This window comes from Kryptolebias marmoratus, linkage group LG1 (assembly GCF_001649575.2).
Source record: "Kryptolebias marmoratus isolate JLee-2015 linkage group LG1, ASM164957v2, whole genome shotgun sequence".
In the NCBI taxonomy this organism is placed as follows: Eukaryota; Metazoa; Chordata; class Actinopteri; order Cyprinodontiformes; family Rivulidae; genus Kryptolebias; species Kryptolebias marmoratus.
In genome coordinates, this window is record NC_051430.1 from 20,562,217 (window position 1) to 20,579,864 (window position 17,648).

Sequence of the window (17,648 nt, forward strand, 5' to 3'; positions counted from 1 at the left end):
AAAGAAAATTGAAAACAGGATAATCAGGAACCTGGAGTTGATTAAAGCACAGAACACCTCCAGATGGCAATCCAGTAAAACATATCTCTATTAAATATCTTTGTTTGCCCTCTAATGGGTGTGTTTAGTTGATAAGAGATAATTCTTTCTTCATGACAGTGACAAGCTGTGGAAAGGTAGCATTTAAACTCAAAATATTGTGCTTGATGAATTATAATAAAATGAAGCCCTGTAAGCCCCCGTTTGAGCTCTGTTGTTGGGGCCAGGAGATTTTACTCTCATAAAAATATCTATATTTGACAGAAAATTCTTATAGGTTGTGTATTGTAAACATAACCAAAAGCAACAGCTTTGGTGATGCTCTGTTGAAAGATGTGATACAGTTCAGTGGCTCAGATTGCTTTAGGTTTGAAACGAGAGAACCAGATGATACATTCCTTTCATGGATCTCCTTTAGTACAACTTAAACGTCTTTACTTTGACCTCTTCCTTCCTCCCACATTCTGTCAATCTCTTCTCATCCACTCGCTCATCATCAAACACCTCTTCACTTTCCCTCTGTGTTTTACTCAACTTCATCTGCTTTCTGTGACTATCATCATGCACAAAACTACTTCACTCACTCCTAATTCTCTTCTGTCCCTGTCCCTTCGGGCTCTTCAGATTAGATTTCAGATTGAGAAGCGTTTCAGTGTTACAATAAAGTTGGGGGTGTAATTTTAATAATAATGTTTTAAAAGGGATAATGTATGCCGTTAGAGTTTTGTTTGGACCTGTGCAAACCACAAAATGGCGGAATAGTTCTCGGTAAAATCTTGAACAAACCACCAAGTGGAAATAGCCATCTGTCCGTTTTTATTCATGATTGGGTCATGGAGACATTAGGTCCAAAATGGAAGCCCAGACATCCCTAATGACACTCTCCAACTCCCTCTGGGAGGATCCCAAGGTGTTTCTAAATCAAAAATGATATATAAACCCAGCGAGTTCTGTGTTGGACTTGCGACCTATCCAGGGTTTCTCCCGCCTCTCGCACAGTGACTGCTGGGGATAGGCACCAGCTCCTCGCGACCCAAAATGGAGAAGCGGGTAAAGAAAATGGATGGATGGAGTTCTGTGTTTTTATTCCAGAGTCTCCTTCCAGCAGATCATGCCTGAAACAACTTCAAGGAGAGTCAGCCAGGAGGCGTTCTATTAAAATTCCTGAACCACCTCAGCCGACTCCTTTTTGGTTCAACTCCAAGATCTTCCTGGATGACCAAGCTCCTCACCCAGTCCCTAAGGATGAAACTTGCCATCCTCTGAAGGTAACACATTTCAACTGGTTGTATTTGTGATCTCATCCTTTTGGTTCTGATTTTTATCTCATGACCATAAGTGAGGGCTGGCATGTAGATGAATCAATAAATCAAGAGCTCTTTCAGCTCCTTCTTTCCCACCACAGGACTCTGCAACACTCTCATTACTGCTGACAAACAACTGATCCATCTGGGGTGGCTGTGGTGGTTAGAGCAGCTCCAGTGAGAGAGCCGGAGGTTCGATTCCGTCAGTATGCAGAGTAACACATTGAAGTATCCCCAAGCAAACATTGGATCCCTTATTGCCTCTAATGTGCAAAAGGCTGAAAGTCATGCCTTGAAGAGGCCAACAGAACCACATCAACAACATAATGTTTAGAGTTTGCGGTTCACAAACCAACACTTTCCTTTCTATGACAGCACATGAAGATTCTATTCATGAACACCACAAATAGGATAGGAACAAGCTCTAATGGAGCCCAACACACACACCATAAACTGAACAGTGCCCATTTAGAGTATATGTCCGCAACCTAAACTGGAATAGGTGAAAAACTCTCCTAGAGTTGGAAGTTGAAGATATCATAGAGTGGGGCCTTGGTTTGGCTCAGCCACACACACCAGATCCAGCTTCCTTCTTGCCAGTGGAGAGATGTTCCATGTCCCAGGAAGCAGGTTGTAATGAGCACCGCTAGGCCCTTGTCTACCACTCAGCTCACATTGCACCTGACCTCTCATTTATTTCCCTGACAGGTGATGAGCCCACACAGAGGCGCAGTCTTGTCACTTTGTCAGGCTGGGGTTGGTTAAGCCCCAGGTCCTCAATAGTGAGCATGTCCCCCAGGCCCGGTTTCAGGAGGGTGGCCTGATTTCTTTGTTCTGAGTGGGGTAAGCTGTTTAAAGAGATGTTGCTTTGTTGAAGTATGTGAGTCCCATTTGGTCTGACCTTTCCTTTGAGAAGGAAGATTATCCAAGGGGCTGACAACCCACAGCCCCCCAGGATCATCAGGGTACTCAAAACCCTTCATCGCATTAAGGTGGTGATTCAGCTGATGGAAAAATAGTTCCTTGCATTATCCTTGTTCGCTGCTGGTTCAAAAGAAACAGAAGGGGGATAAATGTATATATATTGATTAACACTAATGTCAAAATTGATTTAATTATTTGGCAATGCAAGAAAACGGAGTGCAAAAGTCAGTGAAATATAATAACAAATTACCTGCATCAACAACAACGGGAAAAAAAAAAACATGATTGCAGCTCAAGACATTTACAAGAGTGTGATAATGCATTCTAATGGAGGAGCAACATTTATCAGCCAGCTGGACCATTTCTGTTTGGATCTGTTAATAAGACTTGATAATGTCCCTATAGACATCTAAGACTTGTTTCTCATGTGTATGAATGGGCATAAATTAATTACTGAGTTTGATTGTTTGCATAATTTTGTATGCACACGCAACTCTGATATACTCTAGTTGCAATTATTTGCTTGTTCAGTTTTATGTGCATATTTGTGTGTGTGTGTGTGTGTGTGTGTGTGTGTGGGCAGTCTAGACATATATTTAAAAAACTGAACAAACTGCAGGAAAAAAAAACCAAGATGAACACAATTTAATAAGGTAGCTTGTTTCATCTACACTAATTTTGCATCTGAAGCAAATGTCACAAAGGTGCTTTATAATGAAAAAACAGATTTCAGACAGCAGGGTGCATTTTGACACAACTTTTATGTTACAAGTGTTTGATAATGAGAACTATGCTGCAGGATATCTGAACATACTGCGTATGAGTGGCCCTGAGATTCCTCTCTCTAATTGTTTTTCTAACCCCAGTCCTACACCTGAAAAGAAACACACTGGAAGCATGAGGCTGCGGTGATTACTGAGAAAAAATAAGCATTAACAAAAACCATGGACAAACTGCATATTGCGCTGATAATAGTACCTGATTAAAAGGTTTATTGGAATTAGAATGGAACCATGCACATTAAAAAAGTTATTTAATCCTTTGCAGTAGTTGTAGCAGATTCTTTCCCCACTTTTCTTAATGGATTTGTTCAGATGTGTTTATCTAGTTTTTCTTTGACAATTTTCCATCAGATTTTACTCTTAAAATCAATTATTTAATGTTTCATTCTGGTCTTCTTGTATGGAGTTTATCTGTTTAAATCAAACCTTTGCACAGTTTAACATATTATTTTAGTAGCATCACACAAATTAGATTTGTGTTAATTTTGAAACAAACCTGTCTGACTAAAAGTGAAATTGGATTTCTTTTTTGCAACATGATTCTGCAAGAAAACTGATTTTTGAGCTTTTAAAAGTGATTTTTTTTTATTGAAAATGTCACGAGTGCATACAATTTTTAATTATAACAAAAAGTGATCTTCAGTCATCAAGTTCAGATTTCCAGAAACTTGTTCATGTTCCAGATATTTCTCTTTGTGAAAGTAGAAGAAAAAATGGATGCCATCATTTCCTAGGCTTTGAGCTATCACTGGAACAGACATGTGAACTTATCTAAAGTGCTCGGGAAAATGAAAGCAAATAAATGAGCTCACAGAACAAAATTTCACCACAATTATTGTTATATGTGTGCTATATTTGCTGAATATGTTCTCACTTCTTGTCGAGCTTCATAATAATGTCGGTTTGCTTTCTGAGCTCCCGCCTTTGATGAACGCTAAACATGTGGAAAACATAAGTGAAAACAAATTGCTTGCAAATGGATCTCAACATGTCCCTTATCACACCACAAATGACCCAATCACAACCTGTACTATATGATAATGTGGCGACGTTTAACGCCTTTCACAAATCCAAAACCCAAGTTTAAAAATATAAATAAATAAAATGTGCTCTTACTGAAAAACCTGAAAACTAAAGTTTGGAGGAAACAAAATGCAGATGAAGCCAAAAGAAAAATAAATAAAAAAGCACATACTGTATGTGTGTTTTGAGTTTACGCTGATCAAATTTCTGTCACTTCAGCCCTCATCCCGCTGGCATTTCTGTGTCCAAACTGAGAGTAAAATTCAGCAGAAGATCTTCTCAGACATAAAACGACCATATTAACTTTGTTTCAACAGAAGCTCCTTGTTAAGTATTGCAGGTTTTTTTTCTCTCTCCCTCACCTTTAAATCTCTTCTTATGAATCTCATTTCCCCCTTATTTCCATCTTGCCCCAGTGGTTTCCTCGAGTCGACCTTTTGTTTCATATCCTGCCTCATGAATTAAAGCCATTTACTGTGCCAATAAACATTCACATAAATTAGCATCTTCGTGACATATATGACTGCGAAGCCTTCACCTTAAACTATGAGCGACAACAGCAGAAGAAAAATAAAAAATGAACGGCGGTAATCTCCTGCCTGAGTAAATCATGGGAGGAATTCTGCGACAGTGTTCGAACCCGTCCCCGACTGGCCCACTCAGAGATCAGAGAGCCACGCTGATCCGAACAGAACACGGGACTCGATGCACCGACTGTCATCTGTCATCCTCTGTGGTCTTTTCCAGCTGTGTATTTTCTTAATATGAACTAAGACTACAGAACAAGGCTTCGTGATGTTCAAGAGGTGTAAGGGCACAGCAAAAGCACTCTGCGCAGCTTGTCAAATTACCCTCCTAATGGCCAGCTTGACAGGCTGCCTCCTTTCTGAAGAAAGAAAGGACAAGTGGAGGGGGAGCGAACAATTCTCTTCCTTGTCATAGCAAAATCATCCATTCATCTCTTTATATGGTACCTCTCTTTCTTTTCTTTTAAGCCCTGCATCTCAAGTACATCCTGCTCATATTAAAATGGTAGTAATGACTTGGTGGTATGAGAGCGGGACGTGGAGAGAGGAGGTAGCCGCATTGTGGGCCTGTCAATCGTTTGTCTTCACTCTTTCAAAGCTACCTTGTTAATGGATTATCCCATTAAGTCTAGTTAACAATCACTCACCTGAGTCATCACTAAGAGGTTGAACGCTGATTTAATTGTTATCGCCTTTAGCGCAAGATGACATCTTCAAAAATCATTATGATCTTTTCACTACCTTCTATATGCGTACTATGAAAGTAGCTTTTTCATATCATTTAAAATATTTTATCCATCCATCCATCCATCCATCCAGTCATTTTCTTTACCCACTTCTCTTTTATATTCATTATTATTTAGCGAAAGCTGAAGCTTTAGGTTTAAGACCACTAAAAAAATGTACAAACACAGATTACTCAAAGCAAACTCTCTATCCTCTTCAACCATTTCAAAATGCTTTTTTTATGATTGATACAGAATGTTATAGCTGTGCTGCTGTTGTGGCTGCCACTTAAAGATATTTTGTATTTGAAGACGCTGTTCTTTAGTACTCACAAAAAGTCTTTTTCTTTTTGTTTCTCAATACTAGTTTTAATTACAGCTATCTATTTTGCAAACAGCAATATTCCATTTAGGGATGGACAACATATCCAGTATACTTATTGTATCGTATTCTATGTGATCAAGAGCTATATTGTGACCACTGAATGTTAATGTTCATAGTTTTAGCCCTCTGCATATAATTTACTGGGCGTTCAGTTTTTCTCACAATCTCCTAATGCTCCACTTACAGCAAATTCTCCTTCTGATCCAGAAAACACTCCAGCAAACTTTGCTGCCAGTCTGGAAAGCTCTGCTGCATTCAGGGTTTCAGGAGAAAAAAAAAAAAGAAATTCCAGTAAACTTCTCAACCGGAATGAACAAGTGTTCAGAGGCAGTAAAATAATTGATAAACAACTCGTTTTTAAAGACAAACAGCACTGGAGCTTTCATCTCGTAGTGGTTTGCAGGAAAGCAGTTGAACAAATGCAGCTTTTTGGGGTTGATTGCTCTTTTTGAGCAAAGAAATCCAGAGCAAGACACCGCTTTTCTGGTTAAAGAAGTGGTAAAATGCTTACATTATCCAAAAGTTACCTGTAAATGTTACTAAAGGAGATTTAGAAGTTTGACATAGTCTGCAATTTGCAGGCGCTGCTCGGCTGAGATGCTTCACAGGGCAGGCTACATCTGCACCAAGAAATTATAGCCAACAGGCACGAGGCCAGCAGGATCAGTCCTGCTTCATATTCTCAACATCCGAGCCACTCTGGTGTATGAGAGCTAGACGTCATGCCATCACTTCCACCAAACTGTACCCCGCTCCATACAGGACCTCAATATGCTGCCACCACAATAATAAAAGTTTTGTGCACTCTCAAAATCATTGTGGACCTATAACTATTATTCTTAATAATAATAATAATCTAATATTCTTAATACTCGCCTGAAGACCTTGCCAAGACCACCGTGTGAAGATCATTCAAGCTCCAGTCATCATTCAGTGTGAAGGGGGGTCATTCAGGGTGTGCCACCACTGTGTCGCTGACAAATAACCATCAGGCTGGGCTTTAATTTACATTAAGAGTTGGACGAGAGGCTGCGTACACCCTGGACGGGTCACCAGTGCATCACAGACAATCATTTACACTCACCTGTGGGGACGATTTAGAGCTGCCGGTTAACCCCACATACATGTTTTTGGACTATGACAGGAAACCGGCAAAAACCCACGATTGCACAGGAAGAACATGCAAACTCCACTCAGAAATGCCACAGCGACCTTCTATCTGTGAGACAACAGTGCCAACCAACTGCTCCATCGTGCAGCCCGAAGAAATAATTATTCACTCTAATAAACATTGTACCATAATTATGAGCGAATCTCAAATTATTATGATACACATTGTAACGTGTACCACCAAAAATAGCAACATTAGTTTAGGTCATATCACTCTGCCCTAATTATACTCATTTATATGTATACAACTATGCAAAGAGTAACATTAATAGTACACATTAAACAGCATTAAAATGTAAATTAAAGTATTCAGATTTTGTTTTTTGCATTGTTATTTGATAAAAACACAATGAAAGGCATGGAGAGTAGATGTAATACGAGGGCAGAACATTGAAGTCTCGAACAGCACAACAGACCAGCTTTGAAAAATAAAAATAAAAAAGTCAGCGGAAAGGAAAAAAACGATAAATTATTATTTTTACTTAATTAGATCCAGAAAGTGAAGAGCGAAGAGCCAACTGTGAGGCTTGGATGAGCTGCTGGGAGAAATAAACCCTCTGTTTGAATGACACCAAACACATTATCAGTCTGTCCCAACCAAAGGCACATTTATACCTTAAAAAGCTTCATTATAAATAAGTCAGCACTGGCTGAATGTTAAATATAACCATGTCTGATCTTTCATATTCAGCAACACTAATGTAGGTATCAGTTTAGTAGTAATATAACATTATTGAGACGATAGTGATGCCCTCATATTGATTTTGCTTTAAAATTGTCTCCAGCAGTGTCTCTATAATAAGTGAATCAACTGAAAACAAGTGAATAATAAATGTAGCTTTATATTGTCTGTGTAGAATATTGCTATTTAATTGTACCTCTAACAATAAAAAAGTTATTCAATCTAATCTCACTTTATGCTAATGTTGATGTGCACTGTGGAATTGTTTGCAGTACTTGTGGCTTTAAAAAAAAAAAAAGTGTTTTCACCAAACGGTGAGAGTTTATTGATATTTCTTCCTTACCTTACTCCATGCGGTGTGTTGCAGTTCTTATCAATTTACGCCATGTGGTCAAAACAGTTCAGTGTCGGGCTCCATCTGACCACCACGATATTGGCAGATATTGCCATTTTCATTTTCTGGTTTCAGAAAAATAAACATTTTTAATACAAAATTTCCTCAGCTCGACGGGACAACAAAGTTTTCCAGAGGCTTTTCACACCGAGAAGGCTGTTGCTCTGCAACTTCAGCTCTCACGCCGAGTTCAAAGCCAATGAGCACAAATGTGGTTTAAGGTAAAATATTTGTTCATAATGTTTCTGCAGAACCCGACTTCAAAGGATCTGAACCATCAAGGAAACATGCATGTCATATTATCTGGTAAATCAGTAACTTTTTGTCTGTATGGTGCTTTTCAATAAATAAAATGTAAAAAAAAATCCTACTTTGTGCAAAAAAAAACAACAAAAAAAGAAAATTTAGGTATGACGTAAAACTGCTTTTGTTTTTATTTCTGTACAAGCCAAATATATATATATATATATATATATATATATATTACATCCATCCATCTGAAGACAAAGTAGAAAAGTCCTAAATCTTTGTTCATTATGATTTCCCATTCTTTAATAACTCACATCCTCAAAATAAAGGAGGCATGCACGCACACACTCAAACACAGCCATAAAAGGTATGTTTCTGCCATGACGAGAAACCATTTGCTCATTTTGATGGAAGCCTAAAAGAGAAGTTGAGCTGTCTAAGTGGATTTTTCATTACTGGATGTAATAGGGCAAAGAAAATTACAGCTGCTACAGCAGGAGGGGCATTAGGATTGCTCATGTACTTTTTCCATGGATATTTGTAATTGCCAAAAAGGTTCAGTGGAGATAGATGAACATTAGACAAATTATCACAGTGCTCTGTGTTTCATGCTTGTGCTCTGTCCTTCCCGTTTCAGCCTTCTTGTAGTTCCCTGCTATCAGCAATTTGGAAACTCGCGGGGAAATGGAAAAAAACATTTTTTTTTTTCATTCTTCAGCTATGGCTCTGAACTAACAAAGAATGGAAAAACTTTTATAATTTGGCAAATAATGTTTGAAATGGAAAGCTATTAGGGCAGCCAACCACTTTCTCGTGCTGTCTCTGAAATGCATCAATTATCATGTGATCCTGCATAAAAATATATATAGGATATATGTATATTTAAAGAATCAAACATTATAATTTTCTAAATTACTGTCCAGACTTTCAGTGAACTTACAAAATACTTGCTTTACATGAAGTAATTAAAGAAAAGGTCATAAGACATTTGAAATAAAATCTCATTATAAATTTGTCTTTCAAAAAACATTGATAAATAAACTGTGTACAGAATTTGACATTTTGCAAATTAACTCTAGAAATACACTGAATTTTGGAACATTTTACTTGTACAAAATACTTATTTTAGTATTATTGGAATGAATTATTTTCTAGTTTTTGGTGTTACAATCTCTAAAAGATTTACTTGAAGTCTTAATTGGATTATATAAAAATTTAGTTGAACTTGATATCCTTGTTTTTGTTTGTGATATTGAAATATTAATCTAGTTTTCACAAGAAAACAAGCTTTTGTAAGTTAGAATAAAAATAAATAACTATAACAACCTGTTATCTTCAGATAAAGCTATGAGAATGAGTATCTAACCATGTCCTCTCAGCGTCTGACACGGTTTCATACAGAAAAACAGAAAAAGTTTAGATTTTTCACAGTAAACATTAAATATAATTTTCGTCTGACAACTCTAATTTGTTTGTTGAGTTTATTAACCATGTTTTAAATCAGATTTATATTTAAAAAAAAAAAAGTTGAGCGAATCAAATAGTTGCTAAAAACATAAACATTTTGCAACCCTTTTAATTCTTGGGGTTCTTAGTTGTTGGTTTATACGAGGTAAAAATGTTACTTAAGTTTTTTTTATGCTTTCTGCAAACTGACAGCATGTTGACGTTAAATTAACAAGAAAAAGTAAATATGAAAAATGAATTCTGCCAAGTACTTTTAGTCTACATAACCGTGTCAAACCATGTTTCAAGTCATCTGAGGTGGTGGGGTAACATTTTATATTGTATGAGGAGGACAGAAGCCCCCCCCCCCCCTCTCATTTCATTTACTCTATCACCCAATATTTATTCCACTTCTGTCTCCCTATGGGTTTCTTCTTTCACCATTCTTGTCCGGCCCATTCACCATATTCTGCTTCATTAGCACATAACAGGTTATCAACATGCATGGCAGGGTCCTGATTTAGATGTTCAACTTGATTAGCCCCTAATGAGCTGAGAGCGCTTACCTGAATGGAAGCGCACACTGCGGTGTAAGGAAATAACTAACATGTGGAACAGAAAGAGAAATGTAAACACTCCAACCGTAGGCTCACATGGAGCCTACATGCTTATGACCTTCAGTGGCCAGAGATCTACTCATTATTATACCAATTTACTTCAGTATAAGATACTTAAATATGCTGTATGGGAGGGAAAAAAAATGCAAGAATAAGATGTTTTGTCTTGAAAATAAATTTCTGCCACCCCACAAGGTGAAAACACCCTATGTGGACTGTCTCAGTGTCGCCTCTGCACCCCGCCAGCTGCACGTTACAGAAATTTGGGAAATATTTAGTCTTTTTTTTTTTTTTTAATATTTTTGATTTCACGAGCTTGTTTGAACGCTGCCTAAGTGGTACAACCAGGCATTTTTAAACATCTGTTAATACAGGTAACCATGGCAACAAGAATCCTTTAATGTGTGGCATGGTTGATTGAGCTTTACAAAACCTTTACAAAGCTCGGAGCAAGACGCCAAATCCAAGAAAAGCCGTGGATTGTCTAAAAGGGGGCTTTTTCTTTTTTTAAATGGTTGGTATTGGAAATATAAATCCCTCATCGGTTAAATTAATGGGATTTGTTCTGATTAGTTAAGATCTTTTGAAGCTTCTTCTGTTTAAAAAAAAAGTTACGCACAGTGTCTTACCTGTTGCAGACAGCTCTTCGAACTGACTCAGCTGAGAAAAAACAGCACAAAGAGCCAACGTGTAAAACCTGGGAAATTTTATTTCAGTATTTAATAAAAAACAAACAAACAAACAAATGATTAAATTTAAAAACAGAAACATGAACAAGCTTCCATACAAGAAGAGGGAAAAAAAATAAAAAAGTTCAAACCTTGTGGCACCTCATTTATCTTCCTTTCGTTTCATTCTCCTCTGGAGAAATTTATTAAAGACCCATGCTGCCCTTGGCTATTCAATCACTTTCCAGTAAAAAGTAATGGTTGTGCTGAATGGATGCAAAGACCGGCAATTCATTACCACAATCTGAATATAAAAACCCCATCTCCGACCTCTCATCTCAGCTCTGTAGTGTTCAATGTTACAAAAATGTGTGTTTTCTAACTCTGGGTTGACTGAACTAATATGTTTGTAATAGATAGTTATTATATTATTAATATTTAGTTACAAGTTTGCTTCTTTTTTGTGAACTGCGACTGATGCGGTGGATTTTAACCCTCTAATAGCACGATAAATAGATTAATTAATTACTTTAATGACAAATAGCAGAATGGCATATTCACATATAGCAGATGGGATGCATTGCAACACGGGATCATCAGACCCCCAGTTCACACCTTCTGCTCCCTAAAACTGAAGCAGAAGGCCAGGTTGATCATCAATTATAATCACATTTTTATTGGCATGTTCTCCTCCCCGCTTAAGGTTAACGCACTTTTACATTACAGGTAATTTTCCCCCATTTCTTCCTACCTCCCCCCCGAGTTTATTTCCTCCCATCTTTCACCCTCTGCTCCAGCTCCTGGAATACTCGCTCACTGACAGGTTCAGCCTTGGCCACTACAGCTCCCCCGATATCTGGTTTCACCGCGATCGTCATGACGCAGCACATGTCCACCAACTGTTCCTGACACCTCCTCATCCCGGAGTCCAGCTCACCTCTGCGGGCGGGGTCGCGCTTCAGAGCCGCCTTCTCTGCGACGGAGAAGCCCAGCAGGTGAGTCAAGACCGGGTCGGACAACTCCACGTCCAGGTAACCAGTCCCGTCAGATATCGTGGCGCGGACACTCCAGACACCGTTACTGCTGCTCAGTTTCCCCAGGAGAGTCACAATGAAAGCTTTGACCTGAAATTCAATGGCGTGGGGTTGGGGTTTACACATCAGCCCTCCTAGCAAGCACAAGTACGTAAAGGGTGCAGAGGTCATAGTGACTGCAGGGACGTTGCTGTCGCTCTGTGAAGATACTCTGTTAGGTTCTGCTACGGTTGCGTTGTCGGCTTTTCCTTGACGTATGTCGATTTTTGTTGATTTGCTGAACAAACTGGAGCCTGGGACGTCTGTTTTGTTCGATCGTTCCTCAGAAGACAACAGAGCCGTTCCTCCAGTCCTCTTAGGCTGCGCTGCACCGTCTTCGACCTCTTGAAAAAAGCAGTCCATGTCCTCATCCATAAAATCGCTCTCCTCGTTAGTAACACACTGTAATTCATGGGATGGCTTTGAAACGGCCGAGGAAAGAAAAGGCTTTGACGTCGCCGTTTCCAGCAGGCCCGACGTGTCTCTGATCGGACCTCGATGGTCTCTTGTTTCTATGTTGGATCTGGAGTGGCCAGATCCTTTGACTGTCCCTGAATCGCTTAAAGCACGTGGCTCAAACAGAGCAGTTTGAGGTTTTACTGTTCCTATCAGAGTGCTGGAATTTCCTGTTGTGTCCCTGTGACTGCTATCGGGATGTGTGGTGATACTTCCCTGGAAAATAACGCTGTCTAACTCATCCAGGGGAAGATCGTCAAAGTCTTCATCAGGAAATTCATCGCCTGCCTGTTTGTCCTCTTGGCTATTTTGAAGAATTGTGTCAGAATGCATAAACTCGTCAAGGGCAGAGTCTTGTTGTTCTCCAAGGCTGGGATGGACTCGGACTGAACCAACTCTGCTGCTTTGGGTCAAACCACTTCTGTGAGAGGAGGTCGAGGCTTCACCTCTGAAAGACCAAACAGTAGGATTAATGTCACAAAGGAAATGTCAGCAAAGGTTCAAATTTAATGACCACGTTGGGAAACATGCATTGATCTAATACCACATTGATTGCTTTGCATTGGTGTATGTTCAAGGAAAAAGCTGTTTGTTTGTCTCTAAATGTGCATAAAACCTGACTGGACGAATCTCAAAGAAAACAAAACATGACAGACTTATGGCGCAAGCATATGGCTGCACAATATACTGTAAAACTAAATGCTGCTGCAAAATTTAAGGTGACCATTGAAATGATTAGTGGTGACAAACTCAAAATGTAAAAAGACAGTATTTTTCTAACCACTAACCACTGACCTGGACGAGACTAGGTCTCTAACAAAGGAGCTTCTCGAAGACTGAGTTGGGGTCTCCTGCAGGGTCTCGTAGCCGCTGTCCCGAGCCGGTCCAGCATGAAGCATTTCGCCCTCACCTTGACCCTCTAGACTGGCCAACAGCTCGTCATCGCCCATCTCTAGGTCCTCGATTTCCTGGATGCCTTACATGGAAAGCAGCATCAAAATCATGACTTATAAGGGTTTTGATATAATAAACACATTTCCAATCACTCACCATAAGTTGTAGTTACATAGAAAGGAAATCTATGATAATATGTGACTCGTACAGCATACCATCTACTTGCAAAGAGTTACAAACGTAAAGCACCTTGTTGTTGTTGTGGTGTTGGGGCCTCTGTCCCCTCCTGCTGCTGCTCCTCTTCTTGGAGACCCAGGGTCCGACAGAGCACCTTGCCCTGTTGAAGTATACCAATCAGCTACTGAACTCTTCTGTAAACACTGCATCTTATTCAAAATTGTTCATGGAAGGGATTACATGTTAGCCCGGCTTCTTGTAATCAAAGTATAAACAAAACAGGGATGGATTAAAATTGTTGCTCAATACTGTATGGCAGGAACTAAAATTCAAGATTACATGCAGGAAAAAAAGAGAGATTAACTACTTTTCATAGTTTACCTGATTATTTCTTTCCACCAAGTCTTCCACATCGCCACCCAGAATCTTGACATTCGATGGACCCAACAGCAGCACGCCAAGTCTGCAAACCATCTGTCCGTGTAGCTGCAGCTTCGCACCGGGCCTGGGGGACGTCAGCAGCTTTATTAGAAAAACCCCCCAAGCTGTTCAAAATTCACTTTTTCTAGTACAAAATTATAACAGTTAACAGTATGTACACTCCTACAAAGTTTGCAGGAAAAAAAACCACACTATGCAGCTCAATCTTTAACCTGAGTGTTGCACTGAGAGCAGGGATGGATTGATACTCCATAGCCTCCAAACTCTGAACCCCATCTGTTATCTGTATAAGAGAAACATGTACAAACAAAAAACAAAAAAATGAAAAATAAGGCGATGAAATCTTGTAAAAATATTGTACAAATAAATTGCTGCACCACATACGTTTCTCAAAACTGTAGGTCATTTTGTGTGTTTTAATGAATTTAATGTTACTAAGACAAGCTTCTTTGAACATTTTTGCTTTATTATTACATCTGTAGTTATTGGTTCTTGTTTCCAGGGACTCCAAAATGGAGAAACCTGCTCAAAATGAAGTGAGATTCTGACCTCTAGTAGCAGCATACGCGTAGATTTGGCCTCCCAGGGCCTCTGAGTCGCCTGTGTGACAGCAGACACCTCGTCATTGCTGCAGTCTGTGCCTCTCCACTTCTGCAGCTGCCCATATGCAGGCTGACTGATGTCCAACAATGAGTCAACCTACAACAAAAAGAGACCCTTGGTTATGCCTCAGTTTGCCTACACAGTCATTCCTTCTGCATAAAGCCAAATGCTCATCTGTCTGTAGCCTCATTACAGTAAACCTGATGTTTCTTGAATTGCTACGCTTTCCTAACGTTTCGTCTCAGAGGTCTCCAGCTGCGTTTCCTGTAACCGTTTAGGATAAATTGGAACCTGGTCGCACTGCGTTATGGCTGCTGGCATGAAACCAACCAGCTCTTTTTCTTACATGTTTCCACAACAGCCTTAAATCTACTTCAGTAGCTGTTTGATTTACTGTATTATGCACTATATATATATATATATATATATATATATATATATATATATACAAAATAAATATTAAGAAATCATTAATACTCAGCTATGGTTTTTATATGTTGTTTAAAAAAGTACATATAATTGCCATCAAGAAGAATAAATAACATTGCACATACTTGAAAATGTGTTATTTTTGTGAAGTTTGCCACTTACTAATTATATGCTAGTGTAAGTTGTTTTTTTTTAAATTGCTACCTTTAATATCTGATTAAAATATGAAAAAAAAAAATCACGAGTGAATGAGAATGAGATTGAGTAAAATAAACAAGCCGTTCTACCTGGACACAGAAGGTACCGCTGAGTTGCGTCTTCTGGGCCTGAGCGAGCCCTTCGGGAAGAGTCGGGAAGTCCAGGTCTCTCAGGTCCGTCAGAAGCCACTGGTCCAGAACCTGAAATTTGGCGCCAAACAGAAAGGACCGTGACTTTTAAAGACATCCTGTCACTTAAAGCAACTCCACGCTGTAAATTACATAGCGCAGTTGTTGTTTTTCCAGTGACGCGAATCGCCGTCCATAACTCCACAACTCGTAGTTAAAATAAACACCGAAACAAAACCAATGATGCAAACAGAGAGGTACGAATTAGTCAAGAGAGAAAAAAAAGAATCATCGCAGGGAGTTTGAGGCACACTGACTCTCAGTTGTGTCATCAAGTCCCCCAGTTATTTATCTCTTCATAATCGTATTTAATAAATTTATCTACGTCATTTAGAAAAATGCTGCAGCCTAGGAGGACCGAGATCTGGGGACCATGTGGGACACTTAAATAAACTGATAACACGGTCGTCCTGGAACCATATTGAGATGATATATCCTCTGAAAACATGAAGCAATATCTTCCTCAAGTATCTGTTTGAAAAAAGAAAGATCGACTTTGGCCATGGAAGGACACAGCTGTTCAGCAGCAATATTTCAGTACACTGTGGCGTATGAGAGATGCGTCAGTGCAAGAAAACATACCCCACATGACGCCACCACCAGCTGGTACAGCTGACACCCGGCATGATGGATACATGCTGTTTACACTAAAAATGTTTCTCTGCTATAAACATGTTGCAATAGAAATCAGGGCTTCGCAGAGCAGGAGGGGATCTTCCTCTCTTCACGTGCACAAATTTGCTGATCATTACCTACTACGGTGTGATCTGTTCACAGCAGTGGTAAAAAAAAGAAAAAAAAGAAAAAGGTAAACGTAGTCTTGAGCTTTTTGTTGTTCTGACAAAGGTCTTCAGTGTGCTGCACATTTAGAACTCAACAATGATATTGGAATTTCCTTTGAATCCAACATAGCATAAATTTTCCGAGTTCGTCTTAAGTGATGACTGAAAACATTAAAATAAGGCTTTGCATTTAGGACATAACTTTATTTCTGAAGCTGAATGAGAGTCAGTGAAAGAAGATACATCGACCCTGCTTCATAGAATATTTTACTCGGGAGTAAAAACAGAATAAACGTTGCTCTGAACTGAGGATGATTCGGGATCAGCAATCCAGGCCAATTTCTCATGTTTGCAGCTTAGAAATAGAAACATTATGCAGACGCAAAGTGTGACTGCTTGAGCTGTACTAACCTGTTGATTGACTTGCTGCTGGGACAGATGACCTGCTCCTCCAGCCTCTCCCTGAAGCCACTCCACGCAGGCTTGGAGCCAGGCGAAGGGCACCTGGACGCGCCAGGTGGACTGCAGCCAGGCTTGGGCAGCGCCTACCATTGAGCGAGCCTCTTGGGGCATCCTCCTCCTCTTCTGTGTATCAGTCTGTTACTGCTTTTTTTTGCCTCTTATTGTTCTTGCTTTCGTCTGCTAAAGCACACAGGCAAAACACAACTCCTCTGTCACATTGCTGTCCTGAAGTTGTTGATTACTCTGTTAAACTTTGCATATTCCATTTCCCTACCCAAACTAAAAAAACAAAACAAAAAACACTTGTGCAATTTATTATACTGATAAAAAATATACATATAAAACTGCAATGGGTTATTAAATCGAGTTTAGAAGTCTCGGAAATAACAATTACCTAAATTTGCTGTGTTACATCTGCATTACACAAAGTAAAACTTTGCATATTATTACATTTAGTGGATAATGATATCTGGTTATGTCGGTGCTGCAGAGACATTAACCAGCTATATGTATATATATAAACCTGCACAGATGCTGCTGAGTGCATGAAAATTACTTTCCATTAACAAGGATAAGTGTATATGCGGAGGATCGTAGTTAAAGACAGTGAGTCATAAATTAAGGCAGCGATGTACAAGAATCGAGGAGCATAAAAGGAGTCTATGAAGAAGTGAGTGTTGTGAAAGAGGTTACCGTGTGGGGAGCCTCGTCCATAAACCGTGCTGGACGGTAAAGGCGCCAAAGTTAACCAACAAGATGCTCAGTTAGCAACAGTAGCGGCGCTTATGACGCCGATTTATCGTGTCCACAGCTACGGAACATCTTAAATTAAAATTTAGGTCTAAAAAACAAACAACCGTACGATACAATTGCTACAAAAAACAATACATTAGTCTTTCAGGCAACTGGAATAACTAGAACTGCCACTGAAGTACAGAATGCATCGTCCACCCTCATCCGGAAACGGGGAGTGTCTTATCACGTTGGAAACGCCTCATTTCGCGTGATTG

General features: G+C 39.4%; 1 protein-coding gene across 2 annotated transcripts; it reads right to left on the reverse strand.

The window, feature by feature from the left end:
* Positions 1-10,669: 10,669 nt before the first annotated feature.
* Positions 10,670-17,584, reverse strand: rmi1 (RMI1, RecQ mediated genome instability 1, homolog (S. cerevisiae)). 2 transcript variants are annotated; one of them, XM_017413668.3, is made up of 9 exons: positions 17,332-17,584; positions 16,588-16,815; positions 15,296-15,406; positions 14,526-14,675; positions 14,189-14,259; positions 13,917-14,040; positions 13,608-13,695; positions 13,260-13,440; positions 10,670-12,912 (listed from the first exon to the last, which is right to left on the reverse strand). In XM_017413668.3, the coding sequence occupies exons 2-9, from the start codon at positions 16,747-16,749 to the stop codon at positions 11,700-11,702; spliced, it is 2,100 nt and encodes a 699-aa protein (XP_017269157.1). In that variant the 5' UTR covers positions 16,750-16,815; positions 17,332-17,584; the 3' UTR covers positions 10,670-11,699. The 2 variants fall into 2 exon arrangements, with proteins under 2 accessions (XP_017269157.1, XP_017269156.1); XM_017413667.3 differs by having other exon boundaries at positions 10,671-12,912; positions 16,588-16,818.
* Between the last annotated feature and the right edge of the window lie 64 nt (positions 17,585-17,648).

Bases quoted from the DNA above. Each gene is read 5' to 3' on its own strand.
- rmi1 (XM_017413668.3), bottom strand. From the start codon at position 16,749: ATGCCCCAAGAGGCTCGCTCAATGGTAGGCGCTGCCCAAGCCTGGCTG. The intron at 14,260-14,525 runs GTCAGAATCTCA...TCTCTTATACAG, and splicing joins CGCGTATGCTGCTACTAGAG to ATAACAGATGGGGTTCAGAG. The intron at 13,696-13,916 runs GTAAACTATGAA...ATACTTCAACAG, and splicing joins TGGTGGAAAGAAATAATCAG to GGCAAGGTGCTCTGTCGGAC.